The sequence below is a fragment of the Alosa pseudoharengus genome, unplaced genomic scaffold, assembly GCF_046254945.1.
Source record: "Alosa pseudoharengus isolate Yale_2024_CS ecotype anadromous, Long Island Sound unplaced genomic scaffold, YU_APseudo_1.1 YU_APseudo_1.1_scf_1, whole genome shotgun sequence".
In the NCBI taxonomy this organism is placed as follows: domain Eukaryota; kingdom Metazoa; phylum Chordata; class Actinopteri; order Clupeiformes; family Clupeidae; genus Alosa; species Alosa pseudoharengus.
Window position 1 is genome coordinate 54,583,823 of NW_027468564.1, and position 21,050 is coordinate 54,604,872.

Below are 21,050 nucleotides of genomic sequence, written 5' to 3' on the forward strand. Positions count from 1 at the left end.
CCATGTTGACACACCCAAATGTCAATGATATTGATACATGCAAAGGCCAATCATTCTGCTACATAAATTGGTTGTACAATATTTGTTGGTGTGTCTTATTGCTTCCCAGGCCTTCCCAGGTATTCAGACTGGTTTTTGCATACTGAGTACAAAAGCTTACTCATTTGTAATGGAAAAATAAAGTTCTTTGAATTGAATTGAATTGAATTTACTGTAATTGAATAGTGATATGATAGCAGACATTTTCATATAACTAATGTTTTCATTTCCTTAAATGAATGCTGATGTTAACCTGGAATATCATTAAAACATTTACAAAGTAAAAAATAAAGTAATGTTAATATAATTATAAACCATTTTCAATGCATTATAGCTATAAGTATAACATTACATAATAGCCTAAATGTCTATCAACATAAAAATGGAACACGAGGGGGAGTGGGTCATGTTTGTTATCAGTGGTCATGAAGTTATCAAAATTACTTGGTATAAAAATAAGTTAGTGTGTATGACTTCTGATGATGACTTCTACTGACATGCGCAGTAGACCTCCTTAGACCTATCATGACGTAAAGATGGCGGCGTCCACATCAAGTCGTGCTGCACGCTTAATATCAGTTGCCTTATCCACTGCACCTTTCAAAGTATCTGTTTTTGTCACTTCAGTATACGGTGATGCACGGCTTCTGTCGCTTACGGGAACACGTTATTATTCAGCTGTGGGTCATGCGAGATGTTGGAAAGCGGCAAGCAGCGTGACATTGAGGAGGTTGTCATGTAAGCTACTCGGCTAAACGTTAATGGTTGCTATGCTAGCAAGCAAGAAAATACTGAAGTTTAGAGTTGAGTTTGCAGCAGAGCATTGTTTTTATTTACCCCCCAGGGGTAAAAAGCTGTGAACGACCTTCGTCCTGTCATTTTAGCTGGTTAGCGTTAGCGTAGTTAACGTTGGCTGCCCTTAATTTTGTAAGATGATGCAACAGCCTTACACAAGGACAACTAAGTTATACAAACTAACAAACTTGCCTTTTGGGTAGCGTTACCATCACAAGTGACCTGATACATTCAACTCACTCAACTGGTCTTCCAAAGACCCAGGGCTTTGTGACAGAAGTATTATGTTAATTCATTTTCGACATGCTACTTGGCACATCGTGATGTTGATACCAGAGAATTTCTAATAACATGAACCTCAGAACCATGCATGTCAGTCATGTCTAAAAATCGACTATTGAGTCGATCAGGTCGACTTGAAATTTTGTATCGTGAACCTGTGTTGCACGTGATGACACTTCGGTGTTCCATTCTTTGTCATCTTAATCCAAAATGCTAATCCTTTGTTGCTGGCTACGAATAGAAGAAACGTAACATTAGATTGGTCCTCTTTTGGTGATATGCCGTAGTTGACTTCTGACCAGTAGTCAGATCTGTAGATTCTGTGCTAAGCACAGTTCTTTTACATTGTTTGCAGGGTCCAAGGCCGGGCATGTCCTCAGTGCTCAGCCCTTCCACACCAGTGCAGTCTGTCAGAACAAGGAGGATCTGTACCAACTTTTGGGTGTTCCGCGCAATGCTTCGCAGAAAGATATCAAGAAGGCATATTACCAGGTGAAGTCATGTAGTTTTTTTTTTTTGTTTAGCCATAAGAGTCTTATATTTTGTAGTTGCTCTACAAATTATAGATTTTGATGGCTTCATTATTCCTTGGCCACAAACTGTGAACCGGACGTTAAAGTTATCAGATATTATGAACATAAATTTATAGCAGTATATTATTTGTATTACCTGAGTGAAAGTATAATTAACACATGTTATGTACACAGAATAGAGTTTTTATACTTTTGATTATTATAATTACTGCGTTTTCTGTTCCTCAGATGGCAAAGAAGTACCACCCGGATACCAATCCAGATGATCCTCAAGCAAAAGAGAAGTTTGCCAAGTGTGCAGAGGCATATGAGGTATAGAAATATCTGAAGCTCAAATGATTACATATCAATGCCATAGCAAGTCCCTCAATAACCAAAAGTAGAAAAAGTGAAAAGATGGTGGTGATGACAACAACAGCAACGACAGACAGATAGATAGATAGATAGATAGATAGACTTTATTGATCCCCAAGGGGAAATTCAAAACTCAAGACCAGCAACAATAACAACCATAATAAACAATAATAATACTTTTTAACAATATGTATAGTTATAATAATGATTCAGAAATAACTTCCTGTAGACTACGTTGTGGTACTGTGTGTGAAGCACTTTTATCTTAAATATGCAATATAAATTAAACTTCCTTACTTTGTAATCTCTCCCCCCAGGTGTTGAGTGACGAGGTGAAGAGGAGGCAGTATGACACGTACGGCTCGGCCAGTGGTCCAGGCCAGAGCAACGCCAGAGAGCAGCAGTTCTGGAGAGGGGGCTCCAACGTGGACCCCGAGGAACTCTTCCGCAAGATCTTTGGTGATTTCACTGGAGCGCGGGGCTTCGGAGATTTCAGCTCCATATTCGAGCAGCCTCCAGAGGTCCGTCCTGTTTCCACTGATATGTACAGTATTGACACCTGCAGAGGCAGGATACATAGTAGAGGACATCTTTGTCCATTAGTGACATTGAGAACAACAAGTGTTCTTGCAATCATACACCTGTTTGTAACAGCTTCTTGAACTATATCATACACACAGTCACAAAGGGTTGATTGCTCATGAGTAGTGGCAACACTTGCAGCTCATTGCAGATTAATTTGCCTTTTTTATGTTTAGAACACACTTAACTAGAATAAGTTGCACAATAAGTAAGGTATACTTTTAATGTCTTTGCTCACAGAATTGAGTAGCCTGATGTATCAATTGAGGTATATGGATTAGTATTGTCTTACATAAGTATTGATGATGGTTTCATGTTGATTCATGTTGTTTTTCTGTGTTTTTGTCCCCCAGTTTGTAATGGATCTGACGTTTACTCAAGCCGCCAAGGGTGTCAACAAGGAGATCACAGTCAACATAGAGGACACCTGCCCGCGTTGTGATGGCAAAGGAAGTGAACCTGGCACCAAAGTCCAGCACTGCCACTATTGCAATGGCACAGGCATGGTGAGGAAACCCTTTTCATTTTAAGAGTCTTCAATGTTGTGCCTTATCATTGCCTTCACGTTTGTAAACATGACTATGATATGATATATCCTTTTCTGTCATGCTCATTCAGGTTTCAGGTGCAAATGGGTTATGGGACTGGTTAGGTTATTATAGGTGTATGAAAGCTTAATCATCATAGTTGACCTGTTATATAGTCATTACCAGCTAAATGATAATGTAATACATTATCAAGTAAATATATGAACTAAATGTTGCTTCCTAGTTGTTCTGTAGTTAGGATATTTGTAAAGCACATTTTGGTTAAAGAAGTGCACAATTTAGTCAAATGAGCAAATGTTTTCTAGATATACAAATATACAATCTTGCAATGACACCTCCCGGGCTCCATTGGATTGTGCTACAAAACTATCAACCTCTGTAGCACCAGGGCTATGAGCAACAAAAAAAAAGTGAACGTACAGCCCTGTGTGGCAGACGGTGTCCCAGTTCTGTGCACAGAGTGTTCTTGAACGAAGCTTTGTTTATCTTTGGCCCTCTGCTGCCCTCCGCAGGAGTCTGTGAACACGGGCCCCTTCATGATGCGCTCCACCTGCCGCCGGTGCGGTGGCCGCGGCTCCATCGTCATCACGCCCTGCATCATGTGCCGGGGCCGGGGCCAGACCAAGCAGAAGCACACGGTCACGGTGCCGGTACCGCCAGGTGAGGCGCCACTCAAGATCACTGAGATGATCGAACGCTTGTGTAGAACAACTCCGTGCTCCAACTCAGCGCTCCATGCTTTATACAGTCTATGGCTCCGTGGGTCAACTTCTTCAATCAGTCGGCTCCTATGCTGAAGGGATTTGTGCATTGAAACAGCGGCATTTGGAGAGAACATTTACTTATTTAGTTAAAGCTTATGCATTTCATGATGCTGTTTCAGGTGTGGATGACATGTTGAGTAGTTGTCTGACCTCTCTCTGTTCTGGTGCTGTTTCAGGTGTGGATGACATGTTGAGTAGTTGTCTGACCTCTCTCTGTTCTGGTGCTGTTTCAGGTGTGGATGACGGACAGACTGTGCGGATGCCTGTGGGAAAGAAGGAGATGTACATCACATTTAGAGTGAGTGCGTCAGCCAGCACTGAGACAGGGCTCGCCCCAAACATGGGGGAACATCTCCTCCCTTTCCATTGTCACTGTATACTGTATGTTTGGCTTGTGCAGAAGGTATTCGCTTGCTAATGGAAGTGCTTTGGAAAAAAATCTAATTAGATTAGCCTGCATTCTCTTGACATGTGGCTATTGTGTGCCTGCTGACCCAGTAGATAATTAGCTGTTGGAAAGGAAAAGCTCTTATGTGCTGCCAGAGAAACAGGCTAATCATAGGAAGCATCTCGGCAGCCAACGCAGGTGATGTTTCTGGATGCCTGAACAAACATTTCTCTGGCTCTTTTGTCCCTGTTGCAAAAGTAATTTGTCTTTGTTTGTATGTGATGGGCTGAGAGAGCAAATAGTGGCCTAATTCTGTTGGGCCGGGCCCTGAAATCTTTCTGATGCTAGTGGCACTAGTTTTGCTATTGGCATGGCCTTGCTCAGATGAATGAGAACATCCTCCATCTAAGATGTCTGTCAAAGTGGACAACAAGACTTAATCAAATAGTAGTCGTTTCCAACTATAAGACTATTACCAGTGATCAGTGGTGTTATTTTGCAGTTGTGTCTAGGCCAGCATAGTGTATAGTGCATTAATATCTGAGTAAATGTCACTTAACAATGACACACACGGTCTCCCTCACACACGCACAGGTCCAGAGGAGTCCGGTGTTCAGACGCGATGGTCCGGACATCCACTCGGACGTGCACATCTCGGTGGCCCAGGCCGTCCTGGGGGGCGCGGCCACCGCGCCAGGTCTCCATGACACCATCAGCATACAGGTGGGACTGAGACTCACTCTGCCACGGCTACTCTGCCTCCTCTCCACGTTCTGAACATGGGGCCACACTGTCAATACGGCATCATTAATAGGAAAATCATTACACGTATCTGATGGTGTTAGTACAAAAATCTGTGTAGACATCTGCATAACATTGGTATAACATCTTCGGAATAACATTGGTATTGCCATGCTATTACCTTAAGGTTGTTGTGCTTGTAATGCAGGACATGTAACACAATGTGTAGCTCCACACCAAGGTTCATTGATAGTCTCTTAAGTGGACTTTGAGGGCGATTTGAGGGTGTTTAGGCAAGTGCTGCAGTAGTATGGAGTGAAGTCATTTGTGGCCATTCAAAACCATCAGATTCCTCCAGGGATGCAGCCTGACCAGCGCCTCAGGCTACAGGGCAAGGGCATCCAGCGCATGAACAGCTACAGTTACGGTGACCACTACGTCCACATCAAGATCAAAATCCCCAAGTAAGAGACATCCTGACTCCGTCACTTACCCTCCAGCATACACACAAGATGGCTGATTTGTAGGTGTTTTTGCGTTGTTGTCCCGTCTCATTCTCTGCCTGCCATCTTGTGCAGGAAACTGAGCCGGAGGCAGAGGAAGCTCCTGTTGGAGTATGCTGAGGAGGAGGAGGACGTGCAGGGCACGGTCAACGGGGTCACTCCTGCAGGTACAGTGGACCAGTCTCTCCGTACTTGCAACGACACCTTGCATTCATACAGGCACCCAAAGCGCTTTACAGGGGAACCCCATTAACCACCACCAATGTGTAGCACCCACCAGGGTGATGCACGGCAGCCATCAGCTTGAGGTGGAGAGGGAGAGAATGAATGAATGAGCTGATTATGATTATGAGCGATTAGGGGGCCAGATTGAATGTGCCAGGTTGGGAATTTAGCCAGGACTTGCCAGTGCAGACACAACAAGATTAGTAGGCATTCCATGCCAACTCATCCAAAATAGCGTTTCTTAGTTTGTGTTTCTGTGTTTCAGATTTTCAGGAGGGTGGTTGGGGGGGGGGGGGTGCTTTGAAATTCATGAGAACATTCTTGAGTCAAATCGAATAGCTCTACATGTTGCCATGTAATAACCCTTTGGCTGCAGTACATTCAGACACAGACAGGGTGTGATTTGTCTTTGATTGTCTTGGAGTGGAAATGTGATGTCACACAAGCACCCCTCACCCCCCACCACACACACACACACCCACACACACACACACACACACACACATTAATCACTCCTTGGACACAGATGTAACAGTCCCGGTGTCATTGGGGGGCCTTGCCCATCCTGGAAGTCCCCTGTTGCTTACTTGGGTACATTGTAGACAATAGATACCCCAGTGTATATTAATGGCTTATCTTAACGTGATCAATTTAAATTCCCGCTACACTGAACAGTGGATCAACGGTGAATTTGTGCCCCTCTTGGAAAAATATAATGCCCCTCTGTGAATTGGTGTCTGGTACCGGATCTGAGACGCAACCTCACTTCTATGCTAGTGCTGAATCCCTCAAATATAAATCCCTCTCTCCACTCAGATGAGCTGACACAAGAGCAGGTCATTTTAAAATCTTTGATTACAAAGACAGTTGGCACATAATTTGAAGCCTAATTCACATAATCTTTTACTTATTGCTACGTATGCGGTGTATTCTGTACAATGCTGCTAGCTGACAGGGCAAGAAGGATAGTAATTCTAACATCTTTGGTTCTACCTTAAAAGATCCTGTCAGACGAGCCACACTGTTGCTTTCCCTCTGCCGGTAGTGTTGAGCTTGTGCGAGCAGGTGGCCTGACCAGTCTGGTTTTGTACCCCAGCCAGGGCCAAGAGTAGCCAGTCCTCTGGAGGAGAGCAGCAGCAGCAGCAAGAGGAGGAGAGCCAGAAAGAGGAGGGAAAGAAGGAGGAAGGAGGCTTCTTCTCCAAGCTGAAGAAAATGTTCAGCTGACTGCCACAGGTGAGAGCCCTGGACGACGAGGCAGTGGACGAGCTCAAGAACCTAGAGTTCTTCTGGGGGGGGGGGGGGGGGGTAAAAACTTCTATATACACTGAAGGGACCAGTTTCACCAGCGATTTAATGTTTTGTGGCACCTGTCTTGATCATAGAATACAACCATGCAGACATGGCATAAGTACAACATTAGATGTACTGTAGCTGAGTAGGACAATAAGACAGAACGGTGCAAACCAATGGCTGTAGTAGTAGAACAGTGGTCCCCAAACTTTTTCTTCCGAGGGCCAGCTCACTATGCCTGGCTCTAAGAGAGGGCCAGAAACTCAGAGTATATCAGTAACCATAAATAGCTTAGTGCTGTGAACAGCAGTCTACCTTAGTTGAATATTCCATTACATTTAATCATAGGCTATTGCAATTTAATACCATTGTTAGCTGTGTTTATATTGCCATCATTGCCATATCAGTGTAAAATGTAGCTCAAATTAAATAATAGGCCTACTAATAAAAATACTTTTGCATTCCCAAAAGTATTAGCAGGGAGTCCCAAAAGTATATTTTATTAAAAATGTGTGAACTCTGAACTCTGTGTCTTCGAATACACAGCACATGTTGTGAATATCCTACAAATAATTTAAAGTTCTCAAACTCTGAAGTGCTGAAGTGGTCTGAAATTACCACCATTCTAACTTTCACTCACCTTATGAGAACTTTGTGAACTCTTTGTATGAACATTTGAACGATTGAATAAAAAATAGAAATAATTATCCCAGAAAGTCCCAGAAATATGACTTGAATAGACGTTAGTTAGTTATTAACAATTAATGGATAAACTTTTAGAATACTTTGAGCACTGATGAAGTCAGCATAGGCCTCTTACATTGTTTGCAGGTAGGCCTGTACATTTCATTCCGTTTTCGATGGCAAACGCGAAACAGTGTCAAAACAACCACTAGTGGACAAAAAGAGTATTACATGTGTACTGTTAAGACTCGCCATAGAGAATGAATGGGGGAAATTGCGGAGGTTATAGTTTGACGATGTCGTACTCCCGTGCGGGCCGGATGCTACATACCACAGACATGTTTTGGGGGGCCAACCAAAATGAGGTGGCGGGCCGTAGTTTGGTGACCATTGTAGTAGAATATTAACCATGTCTGAGTTTTACAAAGGTGAAAACATCAGCATTAGAAAAGTGTAGCACTCTTCACAACTAGACATCAGGGGGATATTCCATCAACCTCGCTAATGAAGGCGGCGCTTAACAGAAATATCCTGGCTTGAACTAGCGTAGACTTCCACTTGGGGCTGAAGCCGTTCCATTAACTCAAGTTAGCGGCATCTTGGTCTCGTTTATTCAAGCGAGGTTGAAGTCAGCTTCATCTCTGCTCGTGCACGAGGTACAACAGTAGACCAAAACAGTAGATTGACGAAAAGAGGATATATGTCGTAAAATTAAGACAATACTAGATGATTTCTGTTCGATTTGGCAAGCGCCATCTACAGGATTTTCATCGAAAGTCATCAAATTTAACATCGAGAGAAAAAAATAGATTGCCTAATGCCTACAGAAATGGGAGAATAATGAAAGCATACATTTAAAACAACAATGCTAATGGTTTTGAAATCAATTGCAAGTTTGATTGGCTTCACTCTTGAACACATAGGTCTACAGTCTATGCTTGAACAAAACGAGTGCATGAATAAATAGTATAAACTCAAAAACAACTTATGGATATGCATATAGATATTCAAAACTATCTATAGCCTAGCTTACGTTCTTAGATTAAAAGAGTTCATTCACTCCAAATTATTGTCTAGGTGTAGGTGGTCATAAAATAAATTAGTATCAACATAATAGGCTATTGTCTCCCATAAGTCCCAAAGTGTTTTGAAATAAAATTATCTGAAATGCAATGGCTTTCAATTCAATTTATGCCTAATATTTAATCTGTGTAGCACACAGTTGATTTGACATTCATGAACAATCGTCGACACATGAAGCAGTTTTAATTATTAGCTGCCTAGGCTACAGAATAATTATCCTTTGGCTGGCATCAGATATAATAGGCTATAGCCCACTGGCAAAGCTGTCACTGAACAGCCTACCAAATGTGCATGACCCTTTATCAGCAGTAGACATATGTCTTTCATCAAAGATTATAACTAAAAATGCCATTATCAAGGTGATAAACAATGTAGCCTTAATACTTCGTATGGGAAGCGAACCTGCGAACACGCAAGAATGTAAATCCTATCCTATGCCGTCTCGCTGCACATTACACCACCACCGAACGTAAATGACGCAGAGTAGCACGATTCCTAGAACCACACGCATGTGAAGTTAAAACATTTTTAATCATATAATAACATACATTCTTTGGAGCTAGTGAATGTGTAAATCCATGCTTGGTGCACTGTCGGAAAAAAACATTACTATAGGCCTACTTCTATTTTTGAAGTAGTATGCTACAGGTGACGAGAGCACAGGTTGACGGAACCCTCTGTTTGGACTCGTTTTCCGACTGATTGTTTTTTTTTTTGCAACACAGCTTAATTTAGCTTGAAAGTTAACCTGCTACGGAGCAGGTTAGTTCTGTGGCATAAATTCCCATGGTTACCAAGCTGGGATTCACGTTAACCTCATTAATGGAACGGAATTCTCACTAAAATTAGCGAGACTTATCGAAATAAGCCAGGTTTGGCCTTTAGCGAGGTTGATGGAATTGTTCTGTTTCCTCTCTCTAGGCAAGAGACCCTCAGGTCACGGACACGGCTAGTAGCAGAGAGGTGGAGCTGGTGGACCTCCCTCTCCCCTATTTTGGACCCCCCTCACCCCCGGAGGCCTCATAGGCTGGAGACAGGCCCTGGTGGGGGGCCACGCACAGAAAGACAGAATATTCTAGAAGGGTAACCCGCAGCCTGGCTAGTAGACGGGCGCCCACCCCCACACCTCCGCACACCGCAACGTTTACAGACGAAAGGACAGCAGGGCGCTGGCGAACGGGATCCTTAGTGGACAGAGGGCGAGCTGCTTAAGGAGGAGACTGAGTTAGGCTACCTCACGAGCGACGTGGAGGAGGTGGAGAAGAGGAGGAGGTCTGTTGAGGGTGGAGGTGTGTTGGGTGGAGTGGTATGGAGTGTTTGTGTGTGCAGTACTGTACCCCAAGTCTTTTGAAGCATTCACTTTACACTGGGACTGATGGAAAAGTGATTGAATAAATGACACAAATATAGGCACAGTTGTTATTTTTCTGGTGTTTTGATATATTTGGTGTATGTATTTAATATATTGTGTGAGATAATGCCTTTTTCCCTGTGGGAACACACAACATGTAATGAAGTTAATGACCATTTACAGTAAAAAAATAAGTAATTTTGTCTAAATGTAAGAACCTGTGATTGAAAACCTTAATAACTATTATTAAAATATGAATGGCAAAAATGGTTTCTATAAACCATCAAAAATTGGTTGAGGAAACACAAATCAGTGGTTGGCAGCCAATGTCTAGATCTGCTTCCATGTGAAAGTGGTAGCCACCAGGGGGTGCTAGTGGACTGTATATTGGGTTTTGTGATATGCGAGGATCAAACCTAACTTGTTAGCTATGTTTCAGAGCTGAAGAGCAAAACAATAGCAAGCAGTGTTTTAGATTCTACTATTAAAACAATCAAGTGATTTCAATATTGTGGAATGAATTATTGGAATTTGCCCGTATGACCTTGGCAGATGGCCGTGCTGGGAGGTCTCCAATTTATTTCATGTTGGATTAAACAACAATATGGGAGCGTTTACCGAGCATGATTAATTACAGATTATAGGAACAAAGGATAAAGAGGCAGAAAATAGTGCATATAAAATATTTATGTATCCTGTAGCCAGAGAACTCATGTTTTTCTTTCCTTCTCTCTTTTGCTCTCTCTCTCTTTCTTGCTCTTTATCTATCAGTCTGCTCCCTATTGTCTCCATGGTAACCATCAAAACAGCATCCCAGCTGTGCTTGACTGTTCGGAATGTAGAATGTAGTCTTTCTATGGCTTTGCCGTTTGCCGTGCTGCAGTGTAAATAGTGCGCTGAGCACCAGGGCCTCTGCTTCTCTCCCACCTCCCCTCTCCACATCACGGCACAGGGAGTGGTTCTCCTCCTCGCCCCCATGACCAACACTCTGCGTCCTCAACCAGGTGCGATACGATGAAGTCGGCGATTGTGAAGAGTTACATCAAGCCCTTGGCACCGTCCCTCTGTGACAAAGGATTGGTGGTATATGTGTCAGTTGTGGGTATTGGCCCTGCGGTGATGCCTGATGAGTACCCATGTCAGAGAGTAGCCTGACTTGAGTGCCGGACAACACCCGGCCCTCTGGGTGGGCCTCGCCTTGATCCTCTCGCCTCCGTCCTCGGCGGTGTGTACGTGCAGACGAGACTCGTCCTCTCTTGTCACGTCCAGCCTGAGAAGTGTAAGCGCCAAGTGTGAGTTGTCTATTTGATGAGGAGCTGAGTTGACTTTTCTAACACTGACGAGTGTTGTTCCTGGATCTTAAGTGGTAGAGCAAGAGTAATGCCACAGGTTTGATTATACCCAGTCAACTCACATACTGATGCATATCAGTATATCTGAATGGTACTATGGTTCAGTTTGAATGAAAGTGTCTTAATTAATAAGCAGGGTCTAAAAAAGTTTAAAAATTAATAATAGGGATTTTTGGTGTTCAGATGTCGTAAATGGATGAGAATATTATGCACTGGGTCTTTATAGGTCTTAATTGTGTTAGCACCCATTTAACATATTTTTACCAGTGGTTATTTACATTTTTGGGGTGGCACAGATTGTAGTTGTTGTAGTCGTGTTGTAGTTCAACATTGCAGCCTGTTTAGATTTAAGCATTTCACATTTTTTGGTTAGATCAGTCTTAAATTTGATTTATAATGGCCTTAAAAATTCTTGAATTGAACTTGTTGATACCTGCAGAAACCCTGCATAAATGTACAGTAAATGTTCCGAGTAAATGACACACGAGTGCACTGCTGAGGCCTGTAGATTGTGCTAGTCCTTATAACTGTTGTGTGAACATGATGTGGGCTCTGAGTTGTTGCTGTGTAGACAATGGCACTCATTTTCCCAGTATTGCACAGCTACGCTCAACAGAGTTTCATATGTAACAGTTGTCAGTGTAAAACTACTCAATGGACAAGTAAACAGTAGACTGTTCTTCTTTGTGTAAGTGCCCAAAACTAATAACTGGACAATGCAGAGGCTACTTGAGCCCCCCCCCCCCCTCTTTCTCTCTCTCTCTCTCTCTCTCTGCCATACTATTTCTATCCCTTCAGTGTCTTTTTCTATCTGTTCTGTGAAGTCTCGCTGCAAGCACACACAGGCACATCACTCCAGCTGTCAACCACTTGGATCCGTTCACCACAGATGCTCTGCAGCAGCTGACAAGCCAACCTCAAGTGCCTCAGAGCCTTTCTGGAGCTGTGAGTACGACAGATTGTTTTCCCCCTCCGAGAGATGAATACGGCTTTTGAAGAAGGGGCAAGAACACAGAGCTCTTCAGTTTTTTTTTTCTGAAAAACTTTTTTTTTTTTTTTTTGCAAATAATACAGACAGTCAAAAAGCCCGTTTCCAAAACATCGGCATCATCTCCAAAACAGAGCGGGGGCCAGTGTCAGCGGGGACACAGGGAGCTGCCGCCCCTCGCTTTTAACGAGCCGACGGATGCTGATAGATGAAGATAAGGCACGGTAGCTTTGGCCCTGGGGCCATCAACCACCTGTGAGAGAGAGAGAGAGAATGAAAGGAGGGGGAGCAGAAGGAGAGAGTGAGGAAAGCAGAGAGAGAGAGAGAGAGAGAGTGAAAGAGGCAAGGCCAGCACTTAGGGGTGGGGAGAGACGTACCAATTAGAGAAGGTGAGAGAGAAAAAAAAGATGAAGTTAAAAATGGAAAACGAAATGAAATGGAGAGCAAGAGAAACAGAAGAAAGAAAAGGGAACAGAGGGAGGGGAAAAAGGGAGGGAATCCGGTGGGGGGGGGAGAGGAGATGAAGCAAAAAAGCAGGAAAATATGAAAGGAGAAGAGAGAGAGAGAGAGAGAGAGATAAAGCCTGCGTCTTGAGCCCCTCTGTAAATCTCACATGCTCAGAGTGAGGTGTTCATTTCCCCTGGGAAGCGTGCAGAGCGCCGGACAGGCTGTAATACGACCCGACGCAGAAGCTCCGCTGACCGGCCGTCCCGAGGTAACAACAGACGTGTGGTGCTACTGTGAGGGCAGAGCCCCCCCACCACCCCCCTGCACTGATGGCGGCTTGTCCAGGAAGTGGCCTCCGGTAAACACCGCTGACGGCAGCCATAATCAGACGGGCTGGCAGATGCTCCCACGCTCGTCCTCGTCACTGTCCCCTCTCCTCTGACCCCCAGGAGGCCTGAGAACTTGGGAACAGACACTCAACTGTCTGTCCAGAGGCCATTCCCCGCAAAACACGCTCGGCACAGTCACAACAACCAGATGAGCGGAACAGCCTCATCTCTCTCTCTCTCTCAATTCAATTCAAGAAAGCTTTATTGGCATGAACGTTGCATGAACATTATTGCCAAAGCTCAATTACATGTACACTCTCTCTCTCTCTCTCTCTCTCTCTCTCTCTCTCTCTCTCTCTTTTTCTCTCTCTCTCTCATATTCACTAACTCACTCTTTGTCACACACACACACAAACTCTTCTCCATTGCGTTCTTGACCCTATATGCATTTAACACACACACACACACACACACACACTAATGAAGCACTAAAACTCTTGTGTTATGGTCTAGGCTGCAGCTGTGTGTCTTTCCCAAGGTCCTGATTGGAGCAGTTGTAGTGATGATGTCTTCCCCAGGCCCAGGAAACAAAACTTAACTTTCTTTGAGATGTGCAGTGTCACTGGCCTATATTGTGTGACCGCATGCTTTCCTATCCTTCACACTCGTGTCCTTCCTTACACAATGTCAGTTTTTTGCCTAACGTCTAAATGCGTAGCTGCATTGTTACACAAAGAACTGATTGTTCAGAATGATTGTTATGTCATTGAGCTCTGAAAAGATTGAACTCACAGAAAGCCTTTCTATTTTAAAGAGTAGAGAAGTCCCAATCACCGATCAACCATCGATTAGATCATCCAACCTGACACCTGGAGGAAGCATAGGCCTATATATCTGAAACGTTTCTCTACGGATGATTGAGCTATGGCAGCAAACATCCAAAAGTCATAAAGGAACTAGTTTGTTTTAATTGAGTTTGAACTGACTTGTTTTTACAAAGCCAAATGAAAATAATTCATTTTCACATGGGAGCAAGCCATGCAGCTGTCTGCAATCAGTGGCACTGATATAGCTCCCAAGAGGCGCAAATACGGAGAATTAGTAAAAACATGCCTAGAGTGGCTTTGAGTCTTTAAGCCCCGCCAGAGGGATGGATGTGTGGCCACCACAGGCTCTGAGTGTCTTGTCTGCAGCACTTGATTACCCTGGTGGCAACTGGACTGGGGTGGAGAGAGAGAGAGAGAGGGAGGGAGGGAGGGAGGGAGGATGGAGGCAAACTGACGTCTGGCCTGAGGCCAGGTCCTTTCAGCCGGCTGCCTTGCCTCAGTTCCCCCGTCGCGGGGACCCCAGACCTGTGGCGGCCAAGAGAAGACCGCAGTGCTGCCGGACCGCAGCGGATCGAGCGGACCACACGGCGCGGTCCGTCTCAGGCCCCACCTTCTGGGATGACCTCACTGGAGCCCGGCGAAAGAATGGAGGCCTTTGTGGGGCTATTGGGTCACACAATCAGTGGCGACGGTGAGGTTTCGCATCTCCTCTCATGCCATGCTGGTGTGGAGCGGAATTTGGGTCTGTGTGGCGGTGGCGCTGGTTGCGGAGACTTCTAGTGAGGAGGTGGGGTGGGGCTGGAGCTGTTCTTTTGCTATATATCAGAGTAATGAACAGTCCTGTGGTCAACCACTGTAGGCCTCACCCCCTCATCTAGCCAGTTCTACTTGACTAGCACGGGCCAGTGCTCCAGCCTCAGTCTAATGAAAGGCTTTTTACTGGGACACCGATGTTGATGAAAAGTCAGCAACAAATTGCCCACAGCCCACCATTCCCATTCACACAGATAGGGTGTGTGTGTGTGTGTGTGTGTGCGTGTGCGTGCGTGTGTGTGAGAGTGTGTGTTCTTTCTGTATGTGTAAGCGTGGATGTTTGTGTGTATCTGTGGGTACACGGTGAACCAAATGAAGTGACCAAAAACATCATTTAGCCTCCGTCAGCACATCCAAACAAAACTGCCAGTTGTTGGAAGTCCAGCGGTGGATGGAAAGTTGACTAAATGATGCCTTTTAAAAGGAGAGAAAATCGCTGCGCTGTGCCTTGACTCCATTTAAAGGCTTTTCAGACGTCACGGCTTTCGAGAGAATCCTGCGCAGAGAGAGAGACGTCCGCACCGGTGCAACATAACGGCGCTGTGATTCTGCTGTCAGCCGCCCGTTATCTCACTCTCACACTAACCAGGTCCCCCAGGTAGAGACGGCAGGTCACCTGACTGAGCACCACCGGCGTGAACTCGGCGACCTTGAGAAAAGCCCTGGATGAAGCTCTCTCTTCCTCAGGGGCACCGGGACACAGGTGGTGCGGCGCAGGCTTTGGTCGGGGTCAACAGAAGTATGTGAGGACCAGGGGGTGACCGGGCCTCGGGTCAGAGGCGAGCCCATCCATATCTTCCCACAGCAGCAGTTGGGCTTCACCGCTTTGCTCTCACTAAGTGCCCCCAGGCCTCCCTGTCTGTGGCGTAGGGAACGCGGCTGTTGAGCAACAGCAGCAGTAACAAATTATTGTGTTCTTCTGGGGTATTACTGTTCACATGTTCAAGCAAAACAAAAATTTGTCCATTTTGTTTTGACTAATTCCACAGTACTTGCCCTCCTAGAGTGTAGCGGTCGCTGCACGAAAACCTTCAGTGAATGCATTCAGAATCCAAATCCAAAACAATTTTAACACTGTTTTGAGAACACAAAAAAATCAACTAACGGTTTCCAGTAAATAGAATCCAAAACTTTGATTCGAAAATGACAGTAGTGTCTCTTTATGAAACAGATAAATAAATAAACAAATGTAACTGCGAAATTACTGAAAAGAGTCCTGCAGGGACAAACTTGTGGAAAAAGCCGGGTTGGTGGGGTGTGTGGGAGGGATATTTCCATCCTGCTCGCCGGCCAGGGAAAACAAATGCCTTCAAATCAACAGCCTTCAAATCAACAGCCTTCAAATCAACAAATGTGACCAGAGACGCAGAGCTGCGGGGGTCAACGGTTTCCCATCCTCTCCCGTTTGCAACAAAGTGGGGCAACAAAAGAGCTATCAGATGGGAGCACCTCTCGCGGGATGTCTCGTATCTCCCCCCATCAGAGCCCACACAATGGGGCTGTTACCTAAAGGCCCAGGTAAAAGCCCTGGAGCCCTGGGCTCATCGTCCCATCGTCCGTGACAGGTACGTCCACCCCGTCTGACCTCACCCTCTGCAGCCTTATGACTCAGAGCTCGAGGGGTGGATGTGAGTCGGTGGGGTGTGGTTGGTTGGCTGGGGTTGGGTGGGGTGGGGGTGTTAGTAGTTTGTTTGGCAGGCCCTCCAGCTACGGGTCACTTAGTCTTGTTGTTGTGGATGACGCAGGGTGACCTGGGAGTGTTGCTGGATCAATCAGGACCACCAGAGGTTTGTGCCTTTGGGTGGGTGGAGAGAAGAAGGGGGGGGGGGGGTTATTTAGGCCAAGTTCCACTCAGCAGAGGTGAACGTCCACTTTTTAAAAGCTGTGGGTGAGACTCTGGGCCCTGATGTTTCTAAATGGACTGAAAGAAGGCGGGGGGAGGGGGGAGAAGGGGCTGGGGGCGGGGGTGATGGTAGGGGGTTGACTGTTTTGGATGGCCAAGAACAACAGACATTTCTGTGCTGTGAGTGGTTCCAGAGAGTGCTGTTTTGTCCATGCGAATCGAGACTCGCATACCTGATTTTGTGTTTATCTTGTTGGGGTCTCGGTCACGGTCTGACTGCATCCCAATTCACTTCCTCTTCGGCTCTTAAAGGATCCCCCCGACCCCCCCCCCACCCCCCGTCTCTAGCCTTGCACCACCCCTCACCCCCTCGTGCTTGGCACCGGAATGTGATGCCTGTCACAATAACGCGCCGTTGTCAAAACAAGAGGGGAACCTGTTCTGGGTTGAGGAATGGGAGACGGTTGGCACGAGCTCAAAGTTCATCCATCACAACCCTGCGCGGTGGTGCCTTTAAAGCAGAACAGACTATTCCTTTGTTCCAACATACTGTTCGAACCAAACAACCTACTTGGATAAACCAGACATAAAACTGTAGGAAGTGTCATATAATATTGAGCTGTCTTACTACATTTCCCTTATCCCATTTATTTTAACTACAGCAGGTTTTAACGTTTTCAGGCATGGAACTCAGGCATGGGCCAGGCTTTTTAGGATTCCAAAAGTAGATAAATATTATATTGATTGCTTGCAAAGGAACAAATGGCTTAATCATTTTAGTCTCTGGAGAAGTCCCATAAAACACACTGGATTTGCATGCAAGGTGCACTCCATATAGTATTTTATTGGGCTCAGCAGTGACAGTGCACAAATGGAGCCCTCCACACGTCCTTTTCATTCCTGCTGGCCTGGTGTCTGGCCTCGCATGCTTCTTCTGCACCAATAGCAGGTGGCTGAGCCTGGGACTTGATGTGGAGGAGCAAATGCTGCAAGATAAAAGCTAGGAGGGAAGGAGAGAGAGAATGAGAGAGAACGAGAGAGAGGAGGAAAAGAGGAAGAAGAGGAGAAAGGGGTAGGAAGAACATCAGGGCTGCTGACATGGCGTGGGCTTGCTCCCAGGCACACATCTGGTCAGAGATTAGGGTGCCGCACGGCAGTTTGCATGAGAGCATGTGTGTGTGTGTTGTGCGTGTGTGTGTGTGTGTGTGTGTGTTGTGCGTGTGTGTGTGTGTGTTGTGCATGTGTGCGTGTGCTTGCGGTTGCTTTACTGTAACCTCTACCCCACCCTAGCCCTCTGACCCATCCTCGATACCAAACTGGAAATCCCATCAAATCCCTCCATAAATTGTCTTGTCTCCCCGAGTGCATTTCCTCTCCTCCGCCGTGTGTGTGTGTGTGTGTGTGTGTGTGTGTGTGTGTGTGTGTGTGTGTGTGTGTGTGTGTGTGTGTGTGTGTGTGTGTGTGTGTGTGTGTGTGTGTGTGCGTGCCTGTATGTATGTGTGTGTGTGTGTGTGTGTGTGTGTGTGTGTGTGTGTGTGTGTGTGTGTGTGTGTGTGTGTGTGTGTGTGTGTGTGTCCACTCTCCCTCTATCTCTCGTTCCCCTTTGATGAGTAGGGTGGCTCACATATGCGCCACCAGTGTGGGAATTTCCACTTTGTCAGCCTGCCATTTGGGTACAAAGATGCACCGCTGTGATGCTTCTCAGAAATCAGTTCAAGTGAGCTCGCGATTGCTAGTGGTCGACTCCTAGCACACCATGGGCAGCGGCTCTTGGACTTGAGAAAGAACTGAATGAAGGGGGATGAATGGCATTTTCATATACAGTGGGACTCAATGAGGGCCAGTGACTGAGCTAAACTGCCAGGACAATCTCTTCCATTACTTCTATCAGGTGCAGGAGCAGAGCCTGTAAACTGGGGTCTGGTTTATGCCAGATATTTTCTGCCATTCTGCCATGGCCTATTTAGCCAAAGGAGAAAATATAATCAGTGAAATGAAACCCTTCCACCACTGGAAAGGAATGCAGATAAATAATCAACTCTGTATAAGGCATTACTTAGTGTCCAATTTGGGTGTATTTGTGAGTGAGCTCTATTTTATAATTAGCGGTGCAGTGGCTAACGCCAGATTAAGAAAGACAAAATAAACCATTTAATTTTGATGATTTATGCATCTTTTGTGTTAAGTCACTTTGTCATTCCAGACATCTCCCTCATCTCCTCACCTGCCACTAGCTATCACCTCCTCCTCCTCCTCCTGTCCTGCTCCTCTATCACCTCCTCCTCCTCCTTCTCTCCCTCCTCCCTCACACTCACCCCATCCTCTATCTGGCCTGTAGAGGTCTGGCAGAGCGGCCGGGCATCTCCGGCTCCTGTTGTGGCCAGCGCCGGCTCCGAGTCTTCCATTGTTAGGGTTGGGGGGGGGGGGGGGGGTGTAGCATACAGGAGCTTCTTCACCCCGCAGGGCATGAGGAGACTTTATTACTGTTCCTCAGATGTCCACACCAAACCCCCGCCCCCCCCCCCCTCCCCCCCAGCCCCCCTCCACCCACCCCACCCACCTAATCCCCCCGAGGCTTTGCGAGAGATGAAAGCCACTTTGCTCGCCACCACTTTGATACGCTGAGCTCACAGATCAAACTTGGGGAGGGGGAGAGGAGAGAACAAAGGGCATAGAATATTGTGGCTTTGCCAACATGAAAACAAAGATAAGTTGGTGAGATCTCGGGGTCTTTCGCTCCTCAAAGGGCCTGCATGTGGCGTGGACGATCTGCTTGGACCGCCGTCACGTGTCTCGGAGCAGCCAAACGGGACAGGCGGCCCAGCCGGACACAAAAAAACAGAGTTCAATGAGAGAGAGAGAGAGAAAGAAAGAGTTCAGAGAGATCAAAAAAGAAATCATATTCTTCTGGAGGCTTGCATAACTGTTATAGCACTTGATCCTTTGCCAGAGCTATGATACAGCAAAGCTCTCTCTCTCCCTCTCTCCCTCTCTCCCTCTCTGTCTCTCTCTCCCTCTCTGTGTCTCTCTCTCTCTCTCTCTGTGTGTCTCTCTCTGTGTCTCCTACTCCACCCCCACACCCACCCTTGTGAACGCACCGTATGGCACAGCTACACACAGAGCTGCCCGGCGCTGGAATTCACCTGTTCCCTTCAGGTGGAAAACAACAATCCGTGAGGAGAGACGGCACTGCATGGTGGAGAGAGAGAGAGGGAGAGAGAGAGAGCGGGAGAGAGAGAGAGAGAGAGGGAGAGAGCGGGAGAGAGAGAGAGAGAGCGGGAGAGAGCGGGAGAGAGAGGGAGAGAGAGGGAGAGAGAGAGAGGGAGAGAGAGAGAGAGAGGGAGAGAGAGAGAGAGAGACTTCTGCCACAGGGCTCCGGCGGGCGATCGCTCTCTTGCCGCGCCTGTCATTTCTCCCACTTGTTTTTGTTTTTCGTGTCTGACATTCTCTGGCACCGAGGATGCGCCGCTGTGCCAAAGGAGTTGCTTGATTTCCGGCAAGGAGATGGGGGGGGGGGGGGGTAGCGGGATTGGTTTGGGGTGGGGTGGGGTGGGGGGTGGTTGAGAAAGGAGGGAGACAAGACGAGAGGAGATATGGAGCTCTGACTCTCTAAGCCCCCTCTGTCTCTCTCTCTCTGTCTCTCTCTCTCTGTCTCTCTCTCTCTCTCTCTCTCTCTCTCTCTCTCTCTCTCTCTCTGTCTCTGTCTCTCTGTCTCTCTGTGACTCCTTCCCTGTGGTGAGATCCTGCCTGTGAGGGCAGACAAAAAGACTGAGAGGTGGAGGCAGAGGGAGAGAAATATGTGTGGAATATTCTAGAAAGCGAGCAGATGAGATGAGAATACAGAGAAGAGACCCTGAGAGTGAGAGGGAGAGAGAAACAGAGAGGGGGATAAACAAGGCAGGTAGTAGTGTTTCTTTAACCCCCGATGGAGAATGAAAAAAGAAACGGTGTATGAAACTACCAGAACCCCACTATACCCCCCCCCCACCCCCACCCCACCCCACCCCTGCCGTGTTCTTTCGGAGTGGTCAACAAAGCCCAGGTCAAAGTTCGTGGGTGGAATGTCAGCGGAGCAGCGTTGGTTTTTGGAAGGCAGTGAGCAGACGGAGCATCCCTTTAAATCACGTTCCCTCCTCCCTTTATTTCCAGCCCCTGTTTCCCTCCCTTTCTTTAATGGACTCCACTGACTCCATTCAACCTGCGTGATCTATTCAGGTCAGGAAGAAGAACAGCTCTCTTATTGGAGCCGACAGCATCAAACTGCAGAGGCTCGTTTTGAAATACAGACC

The 21,050-nt window shown here is 46.3% G+C and overlaps 1 protein-coding gene across 1 annotated transcript; it reads left to right on the top strand.

Annotated features, from left to right (window-relative positions):
- Positions 1-733: 733 nt before the first annotated feature.
- Positions 734-10,746, top strand: dnaja3b (DnaJ heat shock protein family (Hsp40) member A3b). The gene is made up of 12 exons (XM_076281066.1): positions 734-755; positions 1,472-1,608; positions 1,878-1,961; positions 2,321-2,524; positions 2,939-3,091; positions 3,646-3,793; positions 4,131-4,195; positions 4,880-5,008; positions 5,375-5,490; positions 5,605-5,696; positions 6,851-6,987; positions 9,733-10,746. Exons 1-11 carry the CDS (start codon positions 734-736, stop codon positions 6,976-6,978), a joined length of 1,278 nt encoding a protein of 425 aa, XP_076137181.1. The 3' UTR covers positions 6,979-6,987; positions 9,733-10,746.
- The last annotated feature ends 10,304 nt before the right edge of the window (positions 10,747-21,050 follow it).

What these genes read in the sequence shown, in the direction of transcription:
- dnaja3b (XM_076281066.1), top strand. Translation starts at nt 734, where the DNA reads ATGTTGGAAAGCGGCAAGCAGC. An exon ending in ATGACACCATCAGCATACAG is followed by an intron (nt 5,009 to 5,374) that starts GTGGGACTGAGA and finishes CAAAACCATCAG; the next exon opens with ATTCCTCCAGGGATGCAGCC. An exon ending in ATCAAGATCAAAATCCCCAA is followed by an intron (nt 5,491 to 5,604) that starts GTAAGAGACATC and finishes CATCTTGTGCAG; the next exon opens with GAAACTGAGCCGGAGGCAGA.